The sequence below is a fragment of the Suricata suricatta genome, chromosome 3 (genome assembly GCF_006229205.1).
Source record: "Suricata suricatta isolate VVHF042 chromosome 3, meerkat_22Aug2017_6uvM2_HiC, whole genome shotgun sequence".
Taxonomy (NCBI): domain Eukaryota; kingdom Metazoa; phylum Chordata; class Mammalia; order Carnivora; family Herpestidae; genus Suricata; species Suricata suricatta.
In genome coordinates this window covers 17,896,377-17,920,122 of record NC_043702.1, presented here as the reverse complement: position 1 = coordinate 17,920,122, position 23,746 = coordinate 17,896,377, and the positions used below count along the sequence as shown (strand labels likewise).

At 51.5% G+C, this 23,746-nt stretch overlaps 1 protein-coding gene across 1 annotated transcript in view; it reads left to right on the top strand.

Moving 5' to 3' along the window:
- The window catches only part of WNT10A (Wnt family member 10A), an 11,980-nt gene extending 2,874 nt beyond the window's left edge, over nucleotides 1-9,106 (top strand). The window contains exons 3-4 of the mRNA XM_029932916.1: nucleotides 5,243-5,622; nucleotides 7,946-9,106. Of these exons, the coding sequence (XP_029788776.1) occupies nucleotides 5,243-5,622; nucleotides 7,946-8,443 (878 nt within the window). The 3' untranslated portion in view covers nucleotides 8,444-9,106. The remainder of the gene's footprint in view (nucleotides 1-5,242; nucleotides 5,623-7,945) is intronic.
- Nucleotides 9,107-23,746: the final 14,640 nt, after the last annotated feature.

Below are 23,746 nucleotides of genomic sequence, written 5' to 3'. Positions count from 1 at the left end.
CCCGCCCCGGCCGCCCGCGCTCGCCCACGCCAAGCGACAGAACTGTGTCTTTTGCCTTCCCTGGCCCAGCCCGGCCGCGCTCGCCGCCGCCGCGCGCCCGGCTCCCACTCCGGGTTTCTAGGTCACCCGTGCGCTCCCCGATGCCCCGTTTTCCCTCCAGCACCCGGGCCCCAGAGGTGAGGACCCCAGAGTCTTTGCTTTGGGCTCTGCTCGCGGGGTGGGGGTTGGATAGGCGCTGAGGTTCTCACCCCTGCCGCTCCAGGTGAGGCAAGGCGAGACAAGCTCTTGTCCCTCTTCCCGGCCACGGTGTCCCCAGTTCCCCTTTGAGCCTCCTGTCCCCTCTAGATAGAGTGCGCCCACGCGTCATGATTACTTCGCCCGCTTGAGGCCCGTGTGGCCTGGTGGAGGACGTGGGGTCTTTGAAGCTCAGGGGTGAGTTTAGAGCAGCGGAAGCGCGCGGGGTTGGCGCGGTGCCAGGCGCTCCCAGGTTCACCTGCAGTTTAATAAGCGGGAGGTGAGCTGGGGGGACGGGTAGGGGTAGAGGTTAGGGGTGGAGGGGGGAGACTTGCCGGGGCTAGCCAGGGCGGGACAGCGCCCAGCGCCCAGCGCAGGGTTGGGGGGGGGTGGTAGGGGGAGGACAGTGGCTGCTGGGCTCTGGCAGGGGGGCTGGGCTCTTTTCTTTGGCCTTGGCACACTGTCCTACCTATGTGGCTTCTGCTGCTGCATTGGGACACCCCATTTTCTCCCTGTCCCTCCTCGGAGGGGACTCTAGGCTTCTGGAAGAAATTGCTGCTTTCTCTCTCCAGGAGTCACCATTACAGCCCCCTCTCACTCCATACCTGTGTTCTCCCTCCTCTGGGGTTATTTTCCAGTCCATCTTGGCTCCTCATTTTAAGGACTACCTAAATTTGAATTCCACAAAGACACTCTTGGTGGCAGCCATTCCCTGGATCAGCTCCTTCCCCCAGGTCCCCTTCTTTTCAGGTTATGAGTTGTCCCATGTGGGATCAGGTGACCTGCTTCCCCCAAATAGAGTACTGGGTGCTCACCCCTCTTGCAACTCAGACCACCAGTGGGATTCTCTTCAAGGTGCACTCTGCCATGTTTACAATTCAGAGACTGCAGAGAGGAGGTGATCCCTGGGGCCTGCCACCTTCATACTGTTAACTGCCATCTAATTGTCCTGACTTCTCCCTGAAAATGGGTTGGACTGAAGAGAGGGATTTCCAGTGTGGGAGGAAAGGATGCTCAAGCACTGGAGTGGACTCCAGTGGACAAGCTCGGGAAGGCACGGCATGTAATAGCGCTTTATCCACTCCAGGAGAGAGCATGACAGGGTGCTGGAACCTGGGTGGGTAGGGGACAGGGAGAGAGGCCTCTAGGTGGCTAGGATCAGAAAAAGCTGTGGGAGGGTCCCCAACCCGGGGGCAGCTGCGATTCCCAGCTCTTTGTTGGGCACTGGTATTCCCAACTCTTTGTGCTGAGGACCTAGACAGTTGGTGCCTGCGTGGTTAGGGTGCTGGGCAGCACATGTCGAGGGGGACCCTGGTTCTTTCTTCTCCCCCCTCCTCTTTTACATTCATCCTTGAAGAGTCTTGGTTTTGTGGCTAGGCCTCCAGGCATGGGGTGCATGGTGGCACTCAGATGGGGAGACAGAGGCACAGGCAGTTATGTTCCAGGATCACCTAAAGTTCCATTATTCTAATAACACTCAATAAATTCGCTAAGACATATTAAGTATTTGCTGTTTGTCTGGAACTATTCTAAAGCACTTTATTTGTACTGTACGATCCTCGAACGATCCCCATTGCAACAGGTCGTATTAGTATTCTCATTTTACAAATGAAGCTAAGAGAGGTTGGGTAACTTGCCATTAGTCACACAGCTTGTAAATGAGCTGTAGAGCAGGCCAGCTGACTTTAGAGACTGCACTCAACCCCCTGGCCTACTGCCTCCCAAGCTGCCAGGCCACCATGATCTCCCACCGTGTGGTTCAATGGAGTAGTCCAGGAAATGAAACTCACACGTACACACACACACACACACACACACACACACACACACACACAGATACCTACCTTTGTTTGCACAAATGTGTAGCCACATTCAGTGTCACCCCTAAGTGTTCCCACATGCACACAACCTCTTCCTCTCTCTCAGGCCAGGCACATGAGCAGGCACAGATTATATGCGTGGAGGGAATGGAGACCAGATCTCTCCCCTTCCCTCCCTCTTTGACTCAAATAGGCGGGGCTCAAGCTTCTCTGACCCTCCTGGTTCCCACTGGCTCCTGAATCCTGTCTCCTCCATGCTCCCCTGCCCTCCAAACCTCCTCCCCCAGCTCCTTCCTGGCCGTTGGCTGCAGCCTGAAGCAGCAGCTGACTCCACTTAGATGCTGGCAGTCCCTGTCCCAGATCAAAGGCAGGACAGCTAATTGTGCGTCTTAACAAGCATCCCCCCCCATGCTCCAGGCAGCCCAGCTGGCCATGGCCCCACCCATCTCCCCCTCCAGCTGGCCAGATGGCACAGTGCCTGCATCTGCCCCAGACAGTCAGGGCCAGGACCGAAACTGGGGCCCTGAGTGGGAGCTGGGAGCCGACTCAGGAGTCTGAACTTCTCCGAATCTTGGATGTTGGAGAAGAGGGTGGTCACACAAGCCCTGGCTGGTCACCACTAAATGTGGCTGTGACACCTGCCAGAGGCCATGGGATGGTGTCTCTAGCTGCCTTGTGTAGGTTCTCTATAGACTGTAGACTACATTTTTCCAGATTCCTCCAGGCCTGCCTCTGACTATCACAGAGCCTGGAAGATGGTGGTTGGCCCAGCACATCCACCTGGCCCAGCCTCTTGCTATTTCTTGGTGCCATGCATAGCTAGGGCCATAGAAACCGGAAACTGGACTACCTGAGTTTCTTACTCAAGAGCATGTCTTCCTTAGAGCCAAACGTCCTTTAGCACAAAGTTCCCAGGCTTGGGAGCTGAAAGAGCTGGGCCTGGGCCCTGCTCTGTAACCCCTGTGACCTTGGGCATCCCCCTTTTGCACAGTGTGTGTGTGTGTGTGTGTGTGTGTGTGTGTGTGTGTGTGTTGGAGGGAGGGATGACTTCTGACTTCTGAGGCTTGGGCTGCTTCTGGAGGTCTGAGTATTGCCATTTGTGCTAGGAGTGGGCTGATGACTAGCAAAAGGGAAGTGCTCAGAGTTCTGCAGTTAAAAGGCAAGGGACTAACACAGGGTGCGCTCCCCAGGGATTTAGGTCTGCTCTTTATCTTGGGCCCTACATCCCATGTCAGTGTCTACTCCTCGGCAGCTCCCACCAATTCCCAATATCCCCTTAAAAGGCTCCAGCCCAACCCCCATCCCCTCCTGTCTGCTTGTAGCTGGGTTATTTATGGAAAAGGTCTTGAGATGCCACAAGCTGGAGAGAGAAGAAAGACAAGAAAGATGGGGACAGGAACAGGGACAGTCTGCTTCATGGGCTTCTGGTGGCCCATGTGATTTATTCTAAAGCGGGTCTTGAGCTGCTGGGCTGTCCCTGGCTGGGGCAAACAAGAAGCAATGGCCTAAAACTGCAGCAGTCCTGAGTGATTCAGACAACAGGAAGCACTTCTCAATAATAGCTAATCTTTGTACAGTTATTTACTCTGAATAAGGTGTTCTTCTAAGTACTTTAAATTTGCTAACTAATTTAATCCCTGGGACAAAAATGAAGCAGATAATAACAATCTTGTCTTACAGATGAGAATACTGAAGCACAGAGGTCAAGTCACTTGGTCAAAGTCACGTAGCTATTAACAGTTAGTAAGTGGAAGAGCCAGGATTTGAACCCAGACAATCTGGCTGCTCCAGAGTTCATACTTTTAACAACAAAACTGTTAAGTTTTGTTGTTGTTGTTGTTGTTGTTTTGGCTAGACAAGGAAAGGAGGACAGGACCCTGTGATGCAGAGGGTAAGTGTGAGGGGCAGTTTTGGGCTTGGGTCTCTGTCCAGTCCTGGTTGGCTCTCTGATGTCTACAGGAACTCCCAGACCATGTCCTTCCAGGTTTCATTGCTAGGGTGGAAGGATCTAGAGTTTTTCCTCTGAATCGCCAGCCTCCTGCAAGCCATCAGTCTCCAGCCAGGTTCTGGGCTTCCCTGACAGGTGCCTATGGCATAGGTGAGTTCTCTCCATATGGAGGTTCTCATTGCTCTTGGCTTCTTCACCCCCTGTGCACACTCTCTCGGTTCCAGAGGCTGGTCAGAAACTTATAAAATGCTGCTAGCTGGTCCCTTCTCAGATGCAGAATAAGCAAGAAGCAGCTTGTGGGGCCATGAGCCAGACCCCAGGCCTCTCCCTGCCACAGGCCCAGACCTACTGGGGCCTTCCCAGAGGATGGCTCAGACTGAGAACACCATGGAGAAAAGTAGGGTAGACAGGTCCTGGGCCCCTGCAAGTGGTCATCAGGGTCTTGGTGCTCCAGACCATCAAAAAGAAGGTGTCTGCCTTAGCTCACCCTTCCTTCTCAAATTTCAACGCTACTGCAGGGCAATGGGCTCATTTCCAGCATTCCTCAAACCTCTTCAGATGGCCTAGACCCACTGCAGGCAGGGTGGCTAGGCAGTGCCCTTTTCCAAGCAGATTTTCTGGGATGGCCTGTGGATAGGGAAAGGGAGAACTCTGCTGGCTCTTTTCTCTGCCTCTTGGATCTGGCAATCGGGAAAGTTCTGGAGTGGCCCTAAGCGGGTGGCTCCAGGCAGGCAATCTTGGGGCTGGGAGCTGTCCGAGGACAACATCATCTCCTCTTAGTTACCCTTCTGCCCATCAACATCATCTGGGGCCTGGATTTTCTTCCCTAGTAACTTATTTTTGAGGTTAAATGTTGCCTTCTTTCTGCAGGCTTATTTTTAAATTGTAAATATCACATGAGAGATAATAGATGAAGGCCCCAATCTGAAAAAGAAATGCTTCCCAGATACTTTATGCCCAACAGGAGGGAGGTAGACACGAGTTCTGAGCTTGTTAAGGGTGCTGTTATTGAAACGGAATGGAGTACAAAAGAGGGTTATGGGGAGACATCCCCCACCCCACCCTCCATGCAGAACTTCTGATGTTATTTCTGCCCCTTGAGTCTGTATCCTTATACCAGACCTTCGCCCAACACTGAGCCTCCATTTCCCCTTCCTATGGAAAGAAGTGTGGGCAGGGAGAGCAGAGGGATGAGATGTCAAGGCCCCTGAGAGCCTGTTTCCTGGATCTCCACCCTCAGGTTTCCGAGAGAGTGCCTTCGCCTATGCCATCGCAGCAGCGGGCGTAGTGCACGCGGTGTCCAATGCCTGTGCCCTGGGCAAACTGAGGGCCTGTGGCTGCGATGCCTCGCGGCGCGGGGACGAGGAGGCCTTCCGGCGGAAGCTGCACCGTCTGCAGCTGGACGCGCTGCAGCGCGGTAAGGGCCTGAGCCACGGGGTCCCGGAACACCCGGTCCTGCCCCCTGCCAGCCCGGGCCTGCAGGACTCCTGGGAGTGGGGCGGCTGTAGCCCCGACGTGGGCTTCGGGGAGCGCTTCTCCAAGGACTTTCTGGACTCCCGGGAGCCTCACAGAGACATCCACGCACGCATGAGGCTCCACAACAACCGAGTTGGGAGGCAGGTGAGACCCCACACCCGCCTGGGCCTGCTCCAGATCCCTCTGCCTAGGGCCCCTCCCTTCTTCCCAGGCTTCCCTCTGGGACCCACCGCTCTTCCCCATACTCAGCAACTCCTCTCATTGCCCCTGCCTAACCTAGTCATCAAACATGCATTGGATACCTACTGTGCGCCAGGCACAGGACTAGGCTGGGGAGCAGGGATGAAACAAACCCTGTCCTGGATCAGCTCACCCTTTGCTGAACAGCCTGCTCTGCCCCCCATCCCCTGTGGTGAGCAGTGAAGGGCTGAAGACAGGCCTCAAGGGCCTTGGCCTTGCTCTGCCACTCTGTGGCCTCCCCTATAAAGCAAGAAGGTTGAACTTATCCAACTCCCGAGTCCCCCCTGCCCTGGCTCAGCTCTAACGTTCCATGATTCTGTGTTCTCCTATGCTGTGACCCTCTACCTGGTCTCCCAGCCTTTCTAAGAAGAATGAGGGATTCCTGCAAGGGGAGGTTCCTGGGGAGCACTGAGGTCCTGTGTTATGGTTACCTTCCTCCTTTTTCTCCCTATACTTGAATGTCCCTACTCCCTCAAAGGCCATAAATTTAAAAAAAAGAAAAAAAAAAGAAAAGAAAAAAAGAAGAAGAAAGGAAAGAAAGGAACAATCAATTCGCCTGCATTTATTGAGTGCTTACTATGTGTTAGGTACTGTCTGAGGCACCTAACCACAGATTAGCCTTTTTGAGTGTTTACAACTATCCATGAGGGTACTAGTATCGGCCTCATGTTCAGATATGGAAAGTGAGGTCCAGAGAGATGAAGGAGCTTGCCCAAGGTGGTGCAACTGATAAGGAAGCTGCAGAGGCAGGTTTGTTGCCAGGCAGCCGGCTGCTGAGCCTGCGCTCTTTTGCTTTGTGGGGTGTCTGCACGGGTGCGTGCCTCCTTAGCCTTCGTAGTAGCTCAGCACCCTCCTTCTCCTGCGAGAAAGCCCCCTGTGCCTTCTCTAGGCTCTGCCTGGCCTGCTCTGGCCTCGTTTCTGGCCTCCCCTCACCCTGGCTGGGACCTGTGCGTCCTCACTCTCCTTTCTCCTGTCCTCTCAGCCCAGGCGTTTCACCAACTCCTTCCACAAGGATTGATTCAGCTCTTCCCATCCTGACTTGGAGGTGAAGTAAACTGAGGCATATCCACCCTCAGGTCGCATCTAGCTTCCATCCAGCCCTGCCCTATTCATGCAGCTTTTTTTCCAAATGTCCATGCTCTTCCAGCCCTTACCAATGGTGCCTCCTCCTCCTCGTTAAACTGGTTAATTAATGGCTGCTGTCTGTGGGAAGCAAATGTTCTGTTGGCCAGTGGGGGCCTTGGGCTGTCCTCCACGGTGTTGTACCCACAGGCTGTACTGACAAGCTGCTGAGCCCTTTAAGACTCCAAGGGTAGGGTCTCTCTTTTCTGGCCCTAACTGCCCAGCTGTGAGGGCCCCAGATCACTGCTCTCCCAGTCTGAAGATGTGTTTTGGAATGGAGTGGGGAAAGGGGTGGGGAAGGAAGATGTCTCCAGTGTCTCTGAAGAGAATAATGTCAAGGGGTTCTTTGGGAGGAGATTCTAGGGCAGGTTGAGAGCTGAGTAGGTATGTCATGGTGTCCCTGTAACTACATCCCTTGGAAGCTTGGAAACTTCTCACTTTCCTTGGGCTAAGGGTCTGGCTTTGGGGGAGGGGGCACTCCCATTCTCTTCCCTAGGAAGAACAGTGGCATTCAGCATTGGGCAGAATAATGGCAGAATGGGGAGTCTGCCCAGCTCCTGTCCCCTCCTTAGGCTCCCTGCAAAGGGCTATAGGCCCCAGAAGAGGAAAGGGGCTTTCTCAGCCTCCCCATAGCCCCCACTCACAGCCTGGATGGAGGCCAGAGGCTTTGGGGATGGGATATAGTGGGGCCAACACCCCCCTGCTCCTGGCCCCCACCTGAGGGATGGAAAGAGAGGGAATTTCCCTGAGGATCTGGGATCCCCCTCAGGAAGCAAGAGCCTCCAGCTCCAAGGGCCCACTGCAGCTGGTGGGAAAGGAGAACAGGAGAGGAAGGAGGGAATTCCCCCAGGACCTGGCCTTGTGGGAGGCAGATGGGAGAGCAGCCGGAGCTGGCTGAGTTCTTCTCCGGACTGCCTGGCTCAGGAGCCATGCGCCCGCTTCCCCCCGCCACCCCCCCCCCGTCCCGCCCCTCAGCTTTTGCATCTGTTCAATGGGAGTCGGTTTTAGAAGTCCCCGAGATTCTCTCGCAGGCCAGTGTCTGTGCTGGGAGGAGGGCCGTGGGGCTGACCGCGGGCGTCACCCCTCGCCGGGCCTCCCTCTGCAGGCGGTGATGGAGAACATGCGGCGGAAGTGCAAGTGCCACGGCACGTCAGGCAGCTGCCAGCTCAAGACTTGCTGGCAGGTGACGCCGGAGTTCCGCGCCGTGGGGGCGCTGCTGCGCAGCCGCTTCCACCGCGCCACGCTCATCCGGCCGCACAACCGCAACGGCGGCCAGCTGGAGCCCGGCCCCGCGGGGGCCCCCTCGCCAGCCCCGGGCGTCCCGGGACCGCGGCGCCGCGCCAGTCCCGCCGACCTGGTCTACTTCGAGAAGTCGCCCGACTTCTGCGAGCGCGAGCCGCGCCTAGACTCGGCGGGCACCGTGGGCCGCCTGTGCAACAAGAGCAGCGCGGGCCCCGACGGCTGCGGTAGCATGTGCTGCGGACGCGGCCACAACATCCTGCGCCAGACGCGCAGCGAGCGCTGCCACTGCCGCTTCCACTGGTGCTGCTTCGTGGTCTGCGAGGAATGCCGCATCACCGAGTGGGTCAGCGTCTGCAAGTGAGCGCAGGGCCCTCCCTCCCCGAGCCTGGCCCTCTGCGGCTCGCCCGGCGGCACCGGCGCCCTGGCTCCCGGGAGCGGAGCTGGGACCATCTGATCCGACAGGAACCTCCCGGCATGTCTGCAATCAGGAGGAGAGTCCAGGCCTGCCTGACCCCCACCGCTCACGTCTGTGGGCTCCAAGACTGATTTGCCTCCCCACTTCTTGCCCTAAAGCTCAGACAGCTCAGTTGGACCGGGGATTGCCCCGCATCTGAGGACAAGGGTCAGCCAGGCAGCCTCTGGGCCTGTCTCCTTTCATGCCTTCACCTCTAACCCTGGACAATGAATCGAAGTGATGGGCAGGGGAAGGATGATTAGAAAAGGAGAAATGAACATAATTGACCTGAAGTGATCCTGTAGAGGCCTAGGATGCCCTCCCCCCAAAGGCCTCTGTCCCTCATCATTCATTTAACAGATATTTATTTTGCACTCTTTGTGGCCTGGCACTCTGCAGGGGATGATGGGTGCTGGGGTTACAGATGTGAATAAGAGAGACACCGCACCTGGCCTCTTGGAGTTTACATTCTGGTTGGGATAGAGGGACAATAAACAAGTAAATGTACAAACAAGGTCAGCTCAGACAATGCTCTGTACCATGAAGAAAATAAAGCACGGCACTGGATGTAGAGTGATTTGTGGGGAGTGGGGCCCCTTTATTTTTTATTTCTTATGTTTGTGTTTTTTAAAAACCTGTTTTTATTTGAGTAGAGTTGACATACAGTATTACATTAGTCTCAGGTGTACAACACAGTGACACAACATCTCTATACATCTGTCACCATATAATGCTGTTACAATACCATTGACTGTATTCCCTATGCTGTGCCATGTAGTCCTGTGACTAATTCATTCCGTAACTGGAAGCCGTGGCTCCCACTCCCCTTCACCCATTTTGTTCAGCCCCTCACCCACCTCCCCTCAGGCAACCAGGAGTTTGTTCTCTGTATTTATAGGTCTGATCCTGCCTTTTGTTTGCTTATTCATTTGTTTCCTGTTTTAGATTCCATGATTCAGTGAACTCATGTGGTATTTGTCTTTCCCAGTCAGATTTATTACACTTAGCATAATGCCCCCAAGGCCCATCCATATGGTTGCAAATGGCAAGATCTCCTCCTTTGTTATGGCTGCATAATATTTCCTTCTGTGTGTTGTGTGTGTGTGTGTGTACACATACATATATATATATACACACACACCCCACATCTTTTTTGTCCATTCATTTTTTAAATGCTTTTTAAAATTTTTTTCTTTTTATTGCTTTTTATTTTTATTTTTGGGAGACAGAGAGAGACAGCTGGAGCAGGGGAGGATCAGAGAGAGAGAGACACAGAATCCGAAACAGGCTCCAGGCTCTGAGCTAGCTGTCAGCACAGAGCCCGACGCGGGGCTCGAACCCACGAACCATGAGATCTGACCTGAGCCGAAGCCGGATGCTTAACCGACTGAGCCACCCAGGCGCCCCTCATTTTTTAAATGTTTATCTATTTTTGACAGAGAGAGACAGAGGATGAGTGGGGGAAAGGCAGAAAGAGAGAGGGAGACACAGAATCCAAAACAGGCTCCAGGCTCTGAGCTGTCAGCACAGAGCCTGATGCCGGGCTCAAACTCAGTAACGGTGAGATCAAGACCTAGGCCGAAGCTGAATGCTTAGCCGACTGAGCCACCCAGGTGTCCTTCCATTCATTTACTGATAGACACTTAGGTTGGAGTGTGGCCCCTTTAGATAAAGCCTTTGGCCTGAGAAGGCCTTTCTGAGTGGTGTTACTCCTGCTGAAACCTGTGCGATGAAGGGTAAGCGCTCTCCAGGCCAGGACCACGTGAATACCAGAGCTCTGTGGTGACAGAGATCTCAGCAAAGCGGCTGGTGTGATTGGAGTGAAGCAGTCAAAGGGCAGGTTAGCAGGAGAGGAACTCAGAGTCACATCCCATCTTTCTTTGGGCCATCGTAAAGAGTTGGGATTTTCAGTCGAATGAGAAACTTCAGAGGGTCTTAAGCAGGTGAGTGTCATGGTCTGATTCCCACATGGATCACTGTGCTGGGGAACTGAATTCTGGGGAATGGTCAGAGAGGACAAATTAACAACAGGGGGCCAGTTAGGAAGCTACAGCCATCTTCCAAGCCAGATAGGGCCTGACTGGATGGAGGCCATGGGGTGTTGACCAGAAGCTGGATCTGGAGCTCTTAATGCCAGAGCTCTAGCTGTCCCCTTTGTGCCTGAGCCCTCTGCCACAAGCCAGGACGAATGGCGGTGCCCAGCAGCACCCTTCGGCAGAGACAGGCACTCTGAGAGGAGTAATCCTGGGCAAGACCCAGCTCAACCCAGCCAGCCCAGCGCCCCAGGGAGCAGGTGGGGCTAGAAGGTGCGGCAGGGAGGAGGGTGGTGGGGGAGGGCCAGGAGACTCACTGTCTGGATGCTGGTCTCTCTGAGTCCATGCAGCAGAGATGGGGTATGTGAGTAAGGCCAGCGGTGAAGGGACACCCTTCCTAGGCCTCCTTTGCCCAGACCCTCAAGGAGGAGGGTAGTAGAGAAGGAGGTAGGGAGAGTGGTCAGGATCTCAGAGAAAAGAACATTTCACCTACTTTATCCAGACCTCCTGCTGCTCCAAGCTAAAGATCCTGCTTCCTGCCTTATTTTGCCCAGAATGGCACCCTTCTGGATGAACCAGACAGGGACGAAATCTTATTCCTTTTCCCGACAAATCCCCATATTTCCCTAGCCCATGTCCCCCTACCTCAGGATAGGGGTGAGAAGGAAAGGACGCTCTCATGGTGGTATATCCCTGTTGGGAGTTTTGCCCCAACTAGCTTGCCTTCAGCTTCCTTTCCTCCAGCTGCCTGCATCCCAGCAGCTCCTGGACATGCCTACGACGGCAGGGCCTTCCACGTGCTCAGCTCCGTTGCTTCTGTGGAGGACAGAGTTTCTCTCCCCACCCCCCAAAAGACAGCCCCACAGGCAGGCGGGTTAGAGTCCCTCAGGGGAGGAGGGGTAAGCAGGAGCTGCCAGACACACCTGCCTCATTCCTTTCCTCTTGTTCACCCAGGAGGGAGCTGTGGGGGCTGGGTTCCCCGCCCCCTAGCTCCCTCCCTTCCCAGGGAGGAGGAGAGAAGAAGCAGGGGGGGAACAGGGGAGGGAAGGGAGGCCTGAGTGGGGAGCACTCCTACCCCCAGCAGTGTCCACTACGCCTTAGCTTTGGCCTCACCCTCCTGTGCCTTCCAGGCCTGAGGACAGGGGAGGGACAGGGAGCGGAGGAGAAACTGGAGAGGTACAGGATCAGGGCTGGGATAATGAGGTAGGAGCAGGAATATAGCAGAGGGGTGAGTGGTGGGGTGGGGCAGAGGCTGGCCACCACGTTGCGGGGGAGGGACATGTTCCAGTCAAGTCCTGGTGAGCTGCTATATGCTGGCATGACCTGTGAAGGAAGACAGTGAAAGTTGGGGAAGGAACAAACAAGGTGTCACCCACTCCACATCCTCCTTCTGGGTCAGAAGCTGACTAGAGTCTCAGGGCAAAAGCTGGACCCCACAATTGAAAAGGGGAATGTGGAAGGGTCCTGAAGGGAGATGTGAAGGTGATGAAGGGCAGGAAAATAGGGTCCAAGGGGCACAGGGCTTAGGCATACTGGCTAAACGGCAAGACAGCGAGACAGGAATCAATGTGCTGATTGGAAATTGGGGGTGGTGGAGGTAGATGGGAGGAAGAACTTGCCAAATTGCCAAATAGCTTGGGGAGGATCAGGATTGCAATTTTAGAATAAGAACAGATGGTGGACCATAGATTAGAGGGGAAGGGAACTGTCCTGGTCTCCAGTACCTTCCACTTTCATGGACCCTGGGTCACCTCCTTGCAGGAGGGAAAACTAATATGGTCTAATAGAGCGTGGGTGGCCCCAACTGGAGGGAGGGGGAGAAGTAACAGAGAATGAGGGTTAGGGGACCGATCAGAAGGCAGCGGTCGGGTTAAGGGTCAGGGAGCGGTAGCCAGACTAGGGTGGGGATTAGAACCCAGACATCCTGCTTTCCAGTCACCCAAGATCCCAGGACTGAAACAAGAGGAAAGAGGCCTAGGCAGCAGCCCTAGAAGCTCTAGGAAGACCCAGGATGAGAAGCTAGGTCAGCGGCCTCCAGGCCCTCCTCCTCCCAGATCACTGCGCCCTCCGCTAGCCCCTGGCGGGGGGCCTTCCACGTTGGAGATTGGCCAGGCTCTAGTCGCGGCCCCCCTCCTCCCCTCCCAACCTCCCCCCCTTCTCATGTGGTTGCCGGCAGCTGCCTGCGGTCGCCCCAACCCCTGCGCTCAAGGCACGGGGACTTTCCAACAGGGGAAAAAATGACTTAATGAGAGTGGGAGCCGGGGGCGGGAGGGACAGGTCCCTGTAATCACCGCTCCACTGTGGGGCCTGTGCGCCTCCGGGGCCATTCCCGGCTTCCTGCTGCCAGCGCCCCCTTCAGGCTCTGTTGGGGGAGGGGGACGGGCTGGGGACAGGGGGATCCCTTTTCAGGTTTCAGACACTTTGGGTCCTCTGGCCACTTTTGCTCCTTAGGCTTGAGGTGCTTGGAAGCTGGGACGCCCCATGATCCCTCTCCAGACTTTGTCCTTGAAGTTGCGCGGGGGTGGGGGGGGGGATGGCTGTTTCTCTTAGGAGCCAGGGTACTCTGCTGGTGGATTAGAGGGGTGAAGGATCTAGAGGAGAGCCCGGTGCCACTTTGCGGCTGCGCACTTCGAAACATCCCCGGTTACTGTGGCAACCAGGGCAGTCGAGGTGTGTCCGCGGGGCTGGGAGGCGCCCCCTCCCCCTTTTCTCGCCGCCCTCCCTCCGGGCCAGGCCGGGCCGCTGCGGTGCGCGGGGGTGGGGGTGTGCCGTTACCATGGCAAGGGTGCGCTAGGAGGGCACATTCTTCCCCAGGGTGGGAGCGCCCTGGGGATACGAAAGGGGGGGTGACGGGGGCGGCAGAAAGGGGAGCGGGAGGTGGTGGTGGAGGGAGGGTCAAAACGTGGGGAGGAGTCTCGGACAAGATGAGCCAGGGCTCCTTGGGATTGGGGTGGGGAGTTTGGAATCTACCCCTCTTTGCCTAGCTCTCCGGAGATGTCCAGCTCCTCCGAAACTCTCGCTAGGGTTCAAGCCCCTCAATCCCCAGTTTCCCGGGAAGGGATCCCCTACTACCAAATGGAAGGTCATCTAGCGTCCTCTGAACCAGGTTCTGCGAGCTTAGTGTTTGTCCCTCCCTCCACCCCAAGCGGAGCTGCAGCCCAGACTGGGACCTGAAGCCCTACAATTAAGCCCCTCGCCCGCCCCTGCGCCGCCCGCCGGCCCACTGCCAGACCGGGCCTGCACCGTCAATTACAGCCGGGCGCAGCAGCTGATTACTCCGGAGTCAGAGAAACGGCCCGGTGGTGACAGCTGGCAGGCCGAGGGGGCGGAGTCCCTGGGGTTGTCCCGGGCCCGGGATCCTTAACTGGAACTTCGAACAGCGTCCCTCTAGCCCAACTTCTCCACTGCAGACAAAATGGGGAGGAGGGGTCTAGTCAGTGCGTCGTCCTGCTGTGCCTCAGTTTCTCTCTTCTGAATGCACACTGTACCCAGGCAGAAAGAGTGCAGGGAGGTTGTGTATGGTGTGGTGTGGTGGTGGTGGTGGTGGTGGTGGTGGTGGTGGTGGTGTGTGTGTGTGTGTGTGTGTGTGTGTGCTGGTGCGTCTGTACTCGAGGGCTGGGTACTCCAGAAGCTCGAAGCCCTTAAGGCCGGCTCTCTTTCCCGCCGCAGACAGTCTGTGGGTCTCCCCTGGCCCGGAGCCCTACCCGGTGGACCTAGCTCTGTCTTGCTGAGCCAGCCCCAGGGTGGCTGCCAACCCGTACTACACTTTTGTGGGAATCAGAGCCCCCTCTGGGCAGCGGGCTTCTCCCTCCCCACTTCTGTCCTACAAGGGAAGGCAATCTGGGACCCTGCAGAGCAGCGACGGTGGGGTATTCTGCCACCACCCTTGCCCCCTGCATCCTGTCTTCGCTATCCCTCTGCCTGCAGGCCTGGAGAGGCTGGGGTTGAGCTCGCGTCTCCAGCGGTCCAGCTGGCCACATCTGGCCGGCAGCTGGGACCCGCCCACTGCGAACTGTTGTGGCCTCGGCGCCCTCTGTTGGTGAGGAGCGGCGGTGCACCAGCTTCCGGGCCCGGGCCGCCCACCGCCGCCGCCACAACCTGTCTTGCTTCAGTTCTGTGGGTCTCAAGGTCCACTCATTAGGCGCCCCTTGTCCTGGGGTACAACCTGACCTCCTTCGGCCCTTCGCTTTCCGCCGGCCGTGGCCTCGATGACCTTCCCTCTGTGTGTTTTAAGTCCCTGTGTACTTAAAAACCTTGTTCCGTGAGACAGCTATCCCCAGCCCTGCTTCGTGGGCAAGTTCCGCGGTCTCTTTGCGCCCAATGCAAAAGCCCTCAAATAGGAACACGATTACATAAATCATCGCCCATCTGCTCAATGGAATTCTTCACAGCGTCCTTAAAAGTGAGGTGGTTGAAACATATTTAGTGACTGAGACAGTGTTTGCTCTATATGGTGTGTGTGTGTGCGCGCGCGCGCGAGTGCATGTACAAGATACAAAATAGCACAGGGCAGGATCCCTCCTTTAGTGCCACAAAAAAATTATAGATGAGATTTGCATTTTAAAAGTCTAAAATAAGCAGCAAATTGCTAACGGAAATTATTCGGGATGATGGGATTATAGGTGGTTTAAAATTTGTTCTCTTTATCTACATTTTTCATTTGTTTATAATAAACATGTATTATTTAGGCACAATAATAATTCCATATTCAGAATATTTTAGCCCAAAATGTGAGCATTGCATATAATGAGAATATACTAAATTTAAGAAAGAGCCCTTCTAAAACTAGGAATTAGGGAGACCTGGGCTCCTGACAAGAGCTAATATGATTATGTCATTAGGATTTTCTTCCTAAAACCGTGATGATTTGTAGTGAAAGCAGGTTTCCAGCCTCTGAATCCCAAGGCCCAAGGAAGCCAAGAAGTTGTTAGAAAACCATAGGCACAGCCTATTCTCATGATGAATAACTGATTTCATTCTCATTATGTTGCATATGTAAATAGATGTTGCCGTGATTGACAACATAGAAACGTTTTGAAAGTTTAATACTTTTTTTCTCAATCTTGCTCCTTTTCCATCTTTTTGCAACATGACACATCATTAACTGCCCTCTCCTTAGAAATATTCCCCTATATGGTGCACTGGCTGACCCCCCTACCCCCGCCCACTCCCCACTGCCTCAGGGATTTCATTCACTCTTTCCTTGCCTTTTTCTTTTTAGTTGATGTAACAGAAAAATTACAGTATACAAAGAACTTTCCCCTTCCTTGAACCACTTGAGAGTAAGTTGCTGGCATGAAGCCCAATCACTCCGTATATCTTGGTGTATATGTCTTACAGAAAAGGACATTCTTGGGGCATCTGGGTGGCTCAGTCTATTGAGCATCTGACTTCAACTTAGGTCATGATCTCGCGGGTTCATGAATTCGAGCTTCCCATAGGGCTCTGTGCTGACAGTTCAGAGCCTGGAGCCTACTTCAGATTCTGTCTCCCTCTCTCTCTCTCCGTCCCTCCCCCACCCACGTGCTCTCTCTCAAAAATGAATACATTTTTTTAAAAGGACATTCCCCTACATAACAATGTAATGCTCATGATCAGGAAATTAACATCAATACACCCATACTATCTAATCCCCAGAACTTATTGCACTTTCATCAATTGGCCAAATGATGAAAGGATCCAGGTCCAGAATTATTCGTTGCTTTTAGTTATCATGTCTTTGCAGACTCCCTCAGTCTGAGATGGTGTCTAAGGTTTCTTTTACTTTCATGACCAGGACAATTTAAAGCACTGCCGACCTATTATATTGCAGACTGTCCCTCAATTGGGGTTTATCTGTTGTTTCCTCATGATTATATTAGGGGTTGCATCTTTGGCAGCATTATTATAGATGTGAGAATTTTACTTGTTGAATCACTATTTATTTTGATGTCCAAAACTTCCCCAGATTTGACTAGGTGCCAAGCTGACTTCTACCACTATGATTCTCCGAGCGTTTCCTTACTTCCAGCCTCATTTTGTACTTCCTCTGCTCCAGCCCTGCAACCAACCATTTCTCCAAGGCACTTTTGTTCTTTTTCATGAAGAGTGATATTTAGAAATTAAGATTCCGTGTGTGTGTGTCTCTCGCTCTCTGCCCCTCCTTACGTGACCCTCTCTCTCTCTCAAAAGTAAATAAACATTTAACATTTTTATTTTCTCCCTTTCCATTTCTGTGACATTGTTCTCCCTTCTTGTTAGAAGGGCTATTTAATCCCTCTGTAAATGACTTGCTCCCTGCCACTGCTGCTGTCCCCTCCACTTTCCTCACAGACTTCATCTTCTCCCACCTTGGCCTTGATAACTAGGCTAGTGCCCCCCCCCCCCCCGCTTGGCCCCACATGAGTGCTTTACTTTGGGCCCCCATCATGGCTTGGGAGCCGAATTATTCCTTCCAGGCAGGAAAGCTGGGGGCAATTTTACTCTTTCTTGAAGCTCTGGATATAATTCTCAATCCCCTCTATTCAGTAAGTGGCAACTGGTCTTCTAGCTGTTCCTATTAAAAGCTCTGGAGACATTGGACTCCTTCATTTCTCTGACACCTCACATCCAATCTATCAGAAAATCCTGTTGGTTCTCCTTCTGTTTATTTCTAGAAGCTAATCACATGTCATGTCCTCCACCATCACCATCCTGGTCCAAGCCAACCCCGGGCTCTCGCCTTGAATGACTGCAGTTGTCTGCTAGTTGGTCTCTCTGCTTCTGCCCTTGTACACCCCCAGTCTACTCTATATATAGCAGCCAGAATAATCCTTTTAAAGTGTTAGTCATGTAGTGTGCTTCCTCTGCTCAAAATTCTCCAAAGTCCTCCTATCTCATTCAGAACAAGAGCCAAGATTTGCAATGACTTGCAAGGCCCTACACGATCTGGCTCCCACTGCCACTCCCACCTTTATCTCTTCTCCCCCTACTCCTGCCCTCATCCATTTACTTTAGCCACACTGGTCTCCTGGCTGTTCTTTGCAGAAACCAAATTGTCCTGCCTCAGGGCCTTTGCACTGACTATTTCCCTCTGCCTGATAAAGGTTTCCCCTAGTAACCATGTGGCTTTTACCTCTCTTCATTCAGGTCTTCACTCAGCTATCTCCTTACAAGAAGGGACTTTGCAGAACAACCTATCTTATCTAAAACAGCAAACTTCCTCTTACTTTTCCTTTGCTTTATTTTTCTTCACAGTACACATCACATATTTAACATATTTGTGTATTTGTTTACTGTCTGCCTCTGTACTCTACAATGGAAATTCCATGAGAGCTGAACCCCTCTTTTATTTATTTATTTATTTATTTTTTTTTTTGCTGTATGTCCAGGGCAAGCATGGCACTGAGTGCATAGTAAGTATTCAATAAATACAGGTGGATGAATAAATGAATGAATGTCTACGGCAATGACTACCAATTTGTCTTCATGCCCAGCTTAAGATTTTTCTTGAAGTTCTGGATGCCAGGTAGACATGTTCTGATGTGTGTCTGTGGCACCACAAACTAAAGCTTTATTAAAGCAGTTTCATTATCTCATGTATGTTTTGGTTAACTTAGAACCGAGACCTTGTTTTCCTCACTGCTGTCTTCTCAATGCCTAGAACAGTGCCTGGCACAGAGCAAGCGATTAAAAGTTGTTGAATAAATGAATGGAAGATTTCCCCCTCCAGACTAGTTTTCCCTGACTTGCTTGTTTCTCTTTGTAACATGATTGTTTTCCTAGTTGCTAAGACTCAAAACTCTGTCAACGTGGACTTTCCTCTCTCTTCTTTTTTCCATATTCAGTCAGTGGCCAAAAGCTGCTGTTTTCTCCCACTTCTTTGGCACTGGTGATATTGTAGCTCATCAGACACCCCAAACGTCACGAAGGCCTCCCAACTGGCCTCTCTCATTCCTGTTTTTCTCTCTTCGATCTATCTTTATCAGATCTTTTATTTTTCTCTCCCATAAAGTGCTCTGATCGTGTCATTTCCTCTGGCTGAAGATTTCAATGGGTCTTTGTGCTGATTAGGGTTCTTAGTTGCAGACAACAGACATGGACTCTAGTTCACTTAAGTAGAAGGGGGATTTACTGGAATGGTATCAGGAAATAAACAAAAGTGACAGGAGGCTTCCAGAATCAGTCCCAGGAAATAGGCAGCAACCAAGAGAGGCTAAAGAGCCAGAACCTCAGTCAGGTCTTGCCTTAGGAGCCACCTGGTCAAGGGACTCCTACCCCTGGGCTCTCTGTAAAGCCACTACCCTGAGAACTGGCTGTTGCTGCTGCTATAAATAGTCCTCTGCTTCCTTGGGTCACTTAGTGATCAGAGTTCCAAGTGGGATTATTGATTCGGCACACTTCTGAGGTCAGAATTCTGTGACCTTCCTACCCGTGGTCAAGGGTGGGGATCCTGATTTCCCACTAAGCCCTTCACCAAGGAGGATCCTTCAACAAAGCAAAGAGGCTTAGATGCTGGGCAGCTGAAGACTCCAGAAGGCACCAGATACAAGTTCCCAAGCATGGCAATTGAAACCCTCCATGATACGCCATAAGCCATCACCTCCAGTTTTTCCCCTTCACGTACCATGTCACACCGAAACAGCAATACATGTAGTCCTCGAGTTGATCCTTCCTGCTTCAGTCCCCTGAAGTATCTGATCTCCAGAGATGGCCCTCATTGATCCATGTGCACTTCCTGATATTTACATCTATGGACTGTCCCTTCCCCTGAAGCTGAGCCGGCCCTGGGATTCATTTTCACCCTTAGTATGGTGTGGAAGTGCTGCTGCATGAATTCCAAGGAGAGGTCATAGAGGTCTTGCAGCTGCTGTCTCTGTTGGGGTGTTCACTTCTTGGAAAGTCAGCCCCCACGTACAAGGTTTATCTACCAGAGATCACCATCTATGAGGAAAACCAAACAAGACACATGGCAAGATTATATGGAGAGAGAGAAAAGCCTGGCCAGTCCCCACCTGGTCCAGCCAGTTCAGATGAGGTGCCAGATTTGTGTTTTTAAAAAACCATGTTTAGGATACCTGGGTGGCTCAGTCATTAAGCACTTGACTTTGGCTCAGGTCATGATCTCATAGTTCGTGAGCTCTAGCCCCACCTTGGGTGAGCTTGTGCCTCATTTTGGGTAAACACAAGCCCTGCTTTGGGTGAGCTCTGCTTCTCTGTCTCTGTCTTTCTCTCCCTCTCTCTCTCTCTGTCTCCTGCTCACTTGTGCCCCCCCCTTCAAAAAAATAGTAAATAATAAATAAATGAAAAGCCATCTTTAGAACTACCCTACAATCCAACAATTGCCCTACTAGGTATTTACCCAAAGGACATCAAAGTATGGATTCAAAGGGACACATGCACCCTGATGTTTATAGGAGAATTATCAACAATAGCCAAATAATGGAAAGAGCCTGAATTGTCCATTGACTGATGAATTGACCAAAAAGATGTGGTATAAATACACAACGGAGTATTACTCAGCCATGGAAAAGAATGAAATCTTGCCATTTGCAATGATGTGGGTGGAGCTAGAGAGTATTATGCTAAGCAAAATAAGTCAGAGAAAGACAAATACCATATGATTTAACTCATGTAGAATTTACAAAACAAAACAGATGAACACATGGGAGGGGGGAGAAAGAAAAAAACAGAAAGGGAAACAAATCATAAGAGACTCTGAAAGATAGAGAACAAACAGAGGGTTGATGGAGGGAGAGGGGTGGGGGATGGGCTAGATGGGGGATGGGTACTAAGGACCGCACTTGCTATGATGAGCACTGGGTATTGTATATAAGTGATGAGTCACTGAATTCTACTTCTGAAACCAATATTGCACTGTATGTTAACTAACTAGAATTTCAATTAATTTGAAAAGAAAAATAATAAAATAAAAGGCCATCTTGGACATCCAGCCCAAGCGAGCCTTCAGATGACTCTCAGCCCCAGCTTCAGTCTGACTATTATTGCATGACAGACCCCAGGAAGAACCGCCTAGCTGAGTGGAGTTAACCCAGAGGACTGTGAAAGATAAAAATAAATTTTTATTTTAAGCCACTAAATTGCAGGGGGCGGGGGCTGTTTGTTATATATTAATAGAGAACAAAAACTGTCCCTTGGTGGTACGTGTTCTGTTCTCTCTGGAATGCTTCCACACTGTCCTTTTTTTTTTTTAAGTTTTTATTTAAATTCTAGTTAGTTAATATGTTAGTGAATATTTAAGGTATACAATTCAGTGGCTTGACACTTCCATAAACAGCCAGTGCCCGTCACAGCAAATGCACTCCTAAATCCCCTTCACCTATTCCCCCACCCCTTCCCCACCTCCCCTTTGGTAACCATCAGTTTGTTCTCTACAGTTAAGAGTCTGTTTCTTGGTTTGCCCCCTCTTTCTTTTTTCCCCTTGGCTCATTTTTTCCCCTTAGATTCCATATATGAGTGAAATCATGTGGTATTTATATTTTGATGACTGCCTTATTTTGCTTAACATAATAGTTCTCCAACTCCATCTATGTTATCACAAATGGCAGGACTTCATTTCTTTTTATAGCTGAGTAATATTCTGTTGTGTAAATACAACACATCTTTTAAATTTTTTTTACATTTATTTATTATTGAGAGACAGAGACAGAGCACAAATGGGGGAGGGGTAGAGAGAGAAGACACAGAATCGGAAGCAGGCTCCATGTTTTGAGCTGCCAGCACAGAGCCTTATGTGGGGCCCGAACCCATGAACCGTGAGATCATGACCTGAGCTGTAGTCACATGCTCAACTGACTGAGCCACCCAGGCACCCCTACACAACATCTTCTTTATCCATTCATCAGTCAATGGACGCTGGGGTATTTCCATAGTTTGGTTATTGTAGATAATGCTGTTATAAACATCAGGGTGCATGTATCCCTTTGAATTAGTATTTTTGTATTCTTCGGGTAAATACCTAGTCCCCACTGTCCTATCTAACCCATGTACCCACTCATATCTGCACTTGTCAGAATCCTTTTGATGAGTGTGGCAGAGCACAGAGGAAAGAGCCAGGCTCTGGGGTCAGTGTGTGGGATGGGAGGGGCTGAATCTAGTTTAGTCTTTCTCTATCTCTGTGACCTCAGGCAGAATAATGAATTTTTCTGGACCTCAGTTTCTGCATTTGTCATCTGGAAATGAGAAAACCTTTCTCCTGGATTTGTTCGAGGACTAGATATGAAATCTGTAAAATATCCATGTGTCTCATTTTAGTTTCACTGAATGGTGGTAGCCTTTTAGCCTGCATCACAGGTGCTCCTGAGGTCTACCTGTCGTCACTTACTAACTATATGGTTTTGGACAACTCCCTTAAACTTCTCTGAGCCTTACCCTCTACATATGTAACATGGGTTTGATGATAGTATCTGTGTAATGGGGCTTCTGGACGGGGCTAAAGACTGGGCTGTCTTGTGGTGTTAGGCGACACTGCCCCCTCGAGGCAGAACGCCCAGGACCCTTAAGCCACATCCCTCAATCTGCAAAGCATCAGGAATCCTTTGGAAGAGGACAGAAACTATGCCCGCAGTTGGGGTTCAGGAATGAACAAACACGTCTAGTGGGCAGAGGGAATGTGGCAGATGCTAGACTGAATGGAGGAACAGGCAGAGGGCCCGAGAGTTCATCACCCAGAGCGAGAAACAGTTTTTGATGGAGAGGGAAGGCGCACACTGAACAAAGGAGGGGGAGAGGTGTTACTTGGAATGGTGTGAAGCTGGGCATGACCACCTTGTGAATCAGCACATCCCCATCCTCTACTCTCCCAGGGCCTTCGTGGTGGAGAAGGGAAGATCTGGGATATAAGGGCAAGACAAGGGTCACCAGGGACATACACCTCTACCACATACAAGAACCCTTAAGAAAAGCTGAGAAAGAAGATGCTTTCTTACCTCAGAAAGGGAGAGGTGTGCCAGGAGTCCATGGGCACAGGGATCCATGGGCCAGCGGGCATGCAGAGAGGCTAGCCATGATGTGGAGGAGGATGGCATTGGGCAGTAGCCCCGACCACCCGGGAAGCAACCCCACTGGACTTCTTGGATCCCCACTAGACCTGAGGAGACAGGGAAATCCAGGAAGTTATGGATTAGCACATCCTGTGCAAAGATAAGCAAAATTAATTTCAGCTCTTGGAAGGCAAGATAGTGGTTATCCCGTATGGGGAGTATGGCTGGAAGGAAGCATGAAGGGCATTCTGGGGGCTGGTAATGGTTTGCTTCTTCATCATGGGGCTGGTTATACTAGTGTGTTCATTTTATAAGAACTTAAGTGCAATTAAGATTTGTGCACTTTTCTGCATGTTACTTTAATAACAAGTTAACATACACACAACTGTTTGGGAAAAGGAGATGAACAGTCATTTTCCACTTCAAGCCCTTTGAGGTGTAGCCATATCAGGGAAGTGGGGTAAGACATTACTGGACTGGAGGTAGGGGCCACCTGTTGTCTGGCCAGACTTATTTCATTTCTCCCTCCATTCATTCACTCACTCTGTTATGGTTTATTAAGTACCTCCTACACACTGAATACGGCACAACATATAAGGGGTTAAAAAGATTATTAATAGCAATAGCTTCCGTTTATTGAGTGCTTATTTAGGAGTAGGCACTAAATATACTCCCAATCCTCATCATTCCATGAAAGTATTAATATCCTTATTTATCAGTTGAGTCTCAGAAAGGTTAAGCAAGTTGTTCAAGGTCACACAGCATAGAAAGTATCTGGATTTGCATATGAAGATGAGTCGTGCGAACCCAAAGATGGAATATTTTTCTTTTTTTTTAATGTTTATTTATTTTTGATAGAGAGGGAGAACAGAGCACGAGAGAAGGGGAGGGGCAGTGAGTGAGAGAGAGAGAGAGAGAGAGAGAGAGAGAGAGAGAGAGAGAGAGAGTGGGAGACACAGAACTCAAAGCAGGCTCCAGGCTCTGAGCTGTCAGCACAGAGCCCCGCGCGGGGCTCGAACCCACAAACCAGAGATCATGACCTGAGCCGAAGTCGGCCGCTCAATCGACTGAGCCACCCAGGCGCCCAAAGATGCAATATTTTTCACTGAGCTACACTGTCGTCTAGGGGTTAGAGGAATCTGCTGACAAATTGCTTTACCAAGTAATGAGGCCTTACAGTCAGACTGGTCACATCGTTTCCCACTTTTGGCAGATTT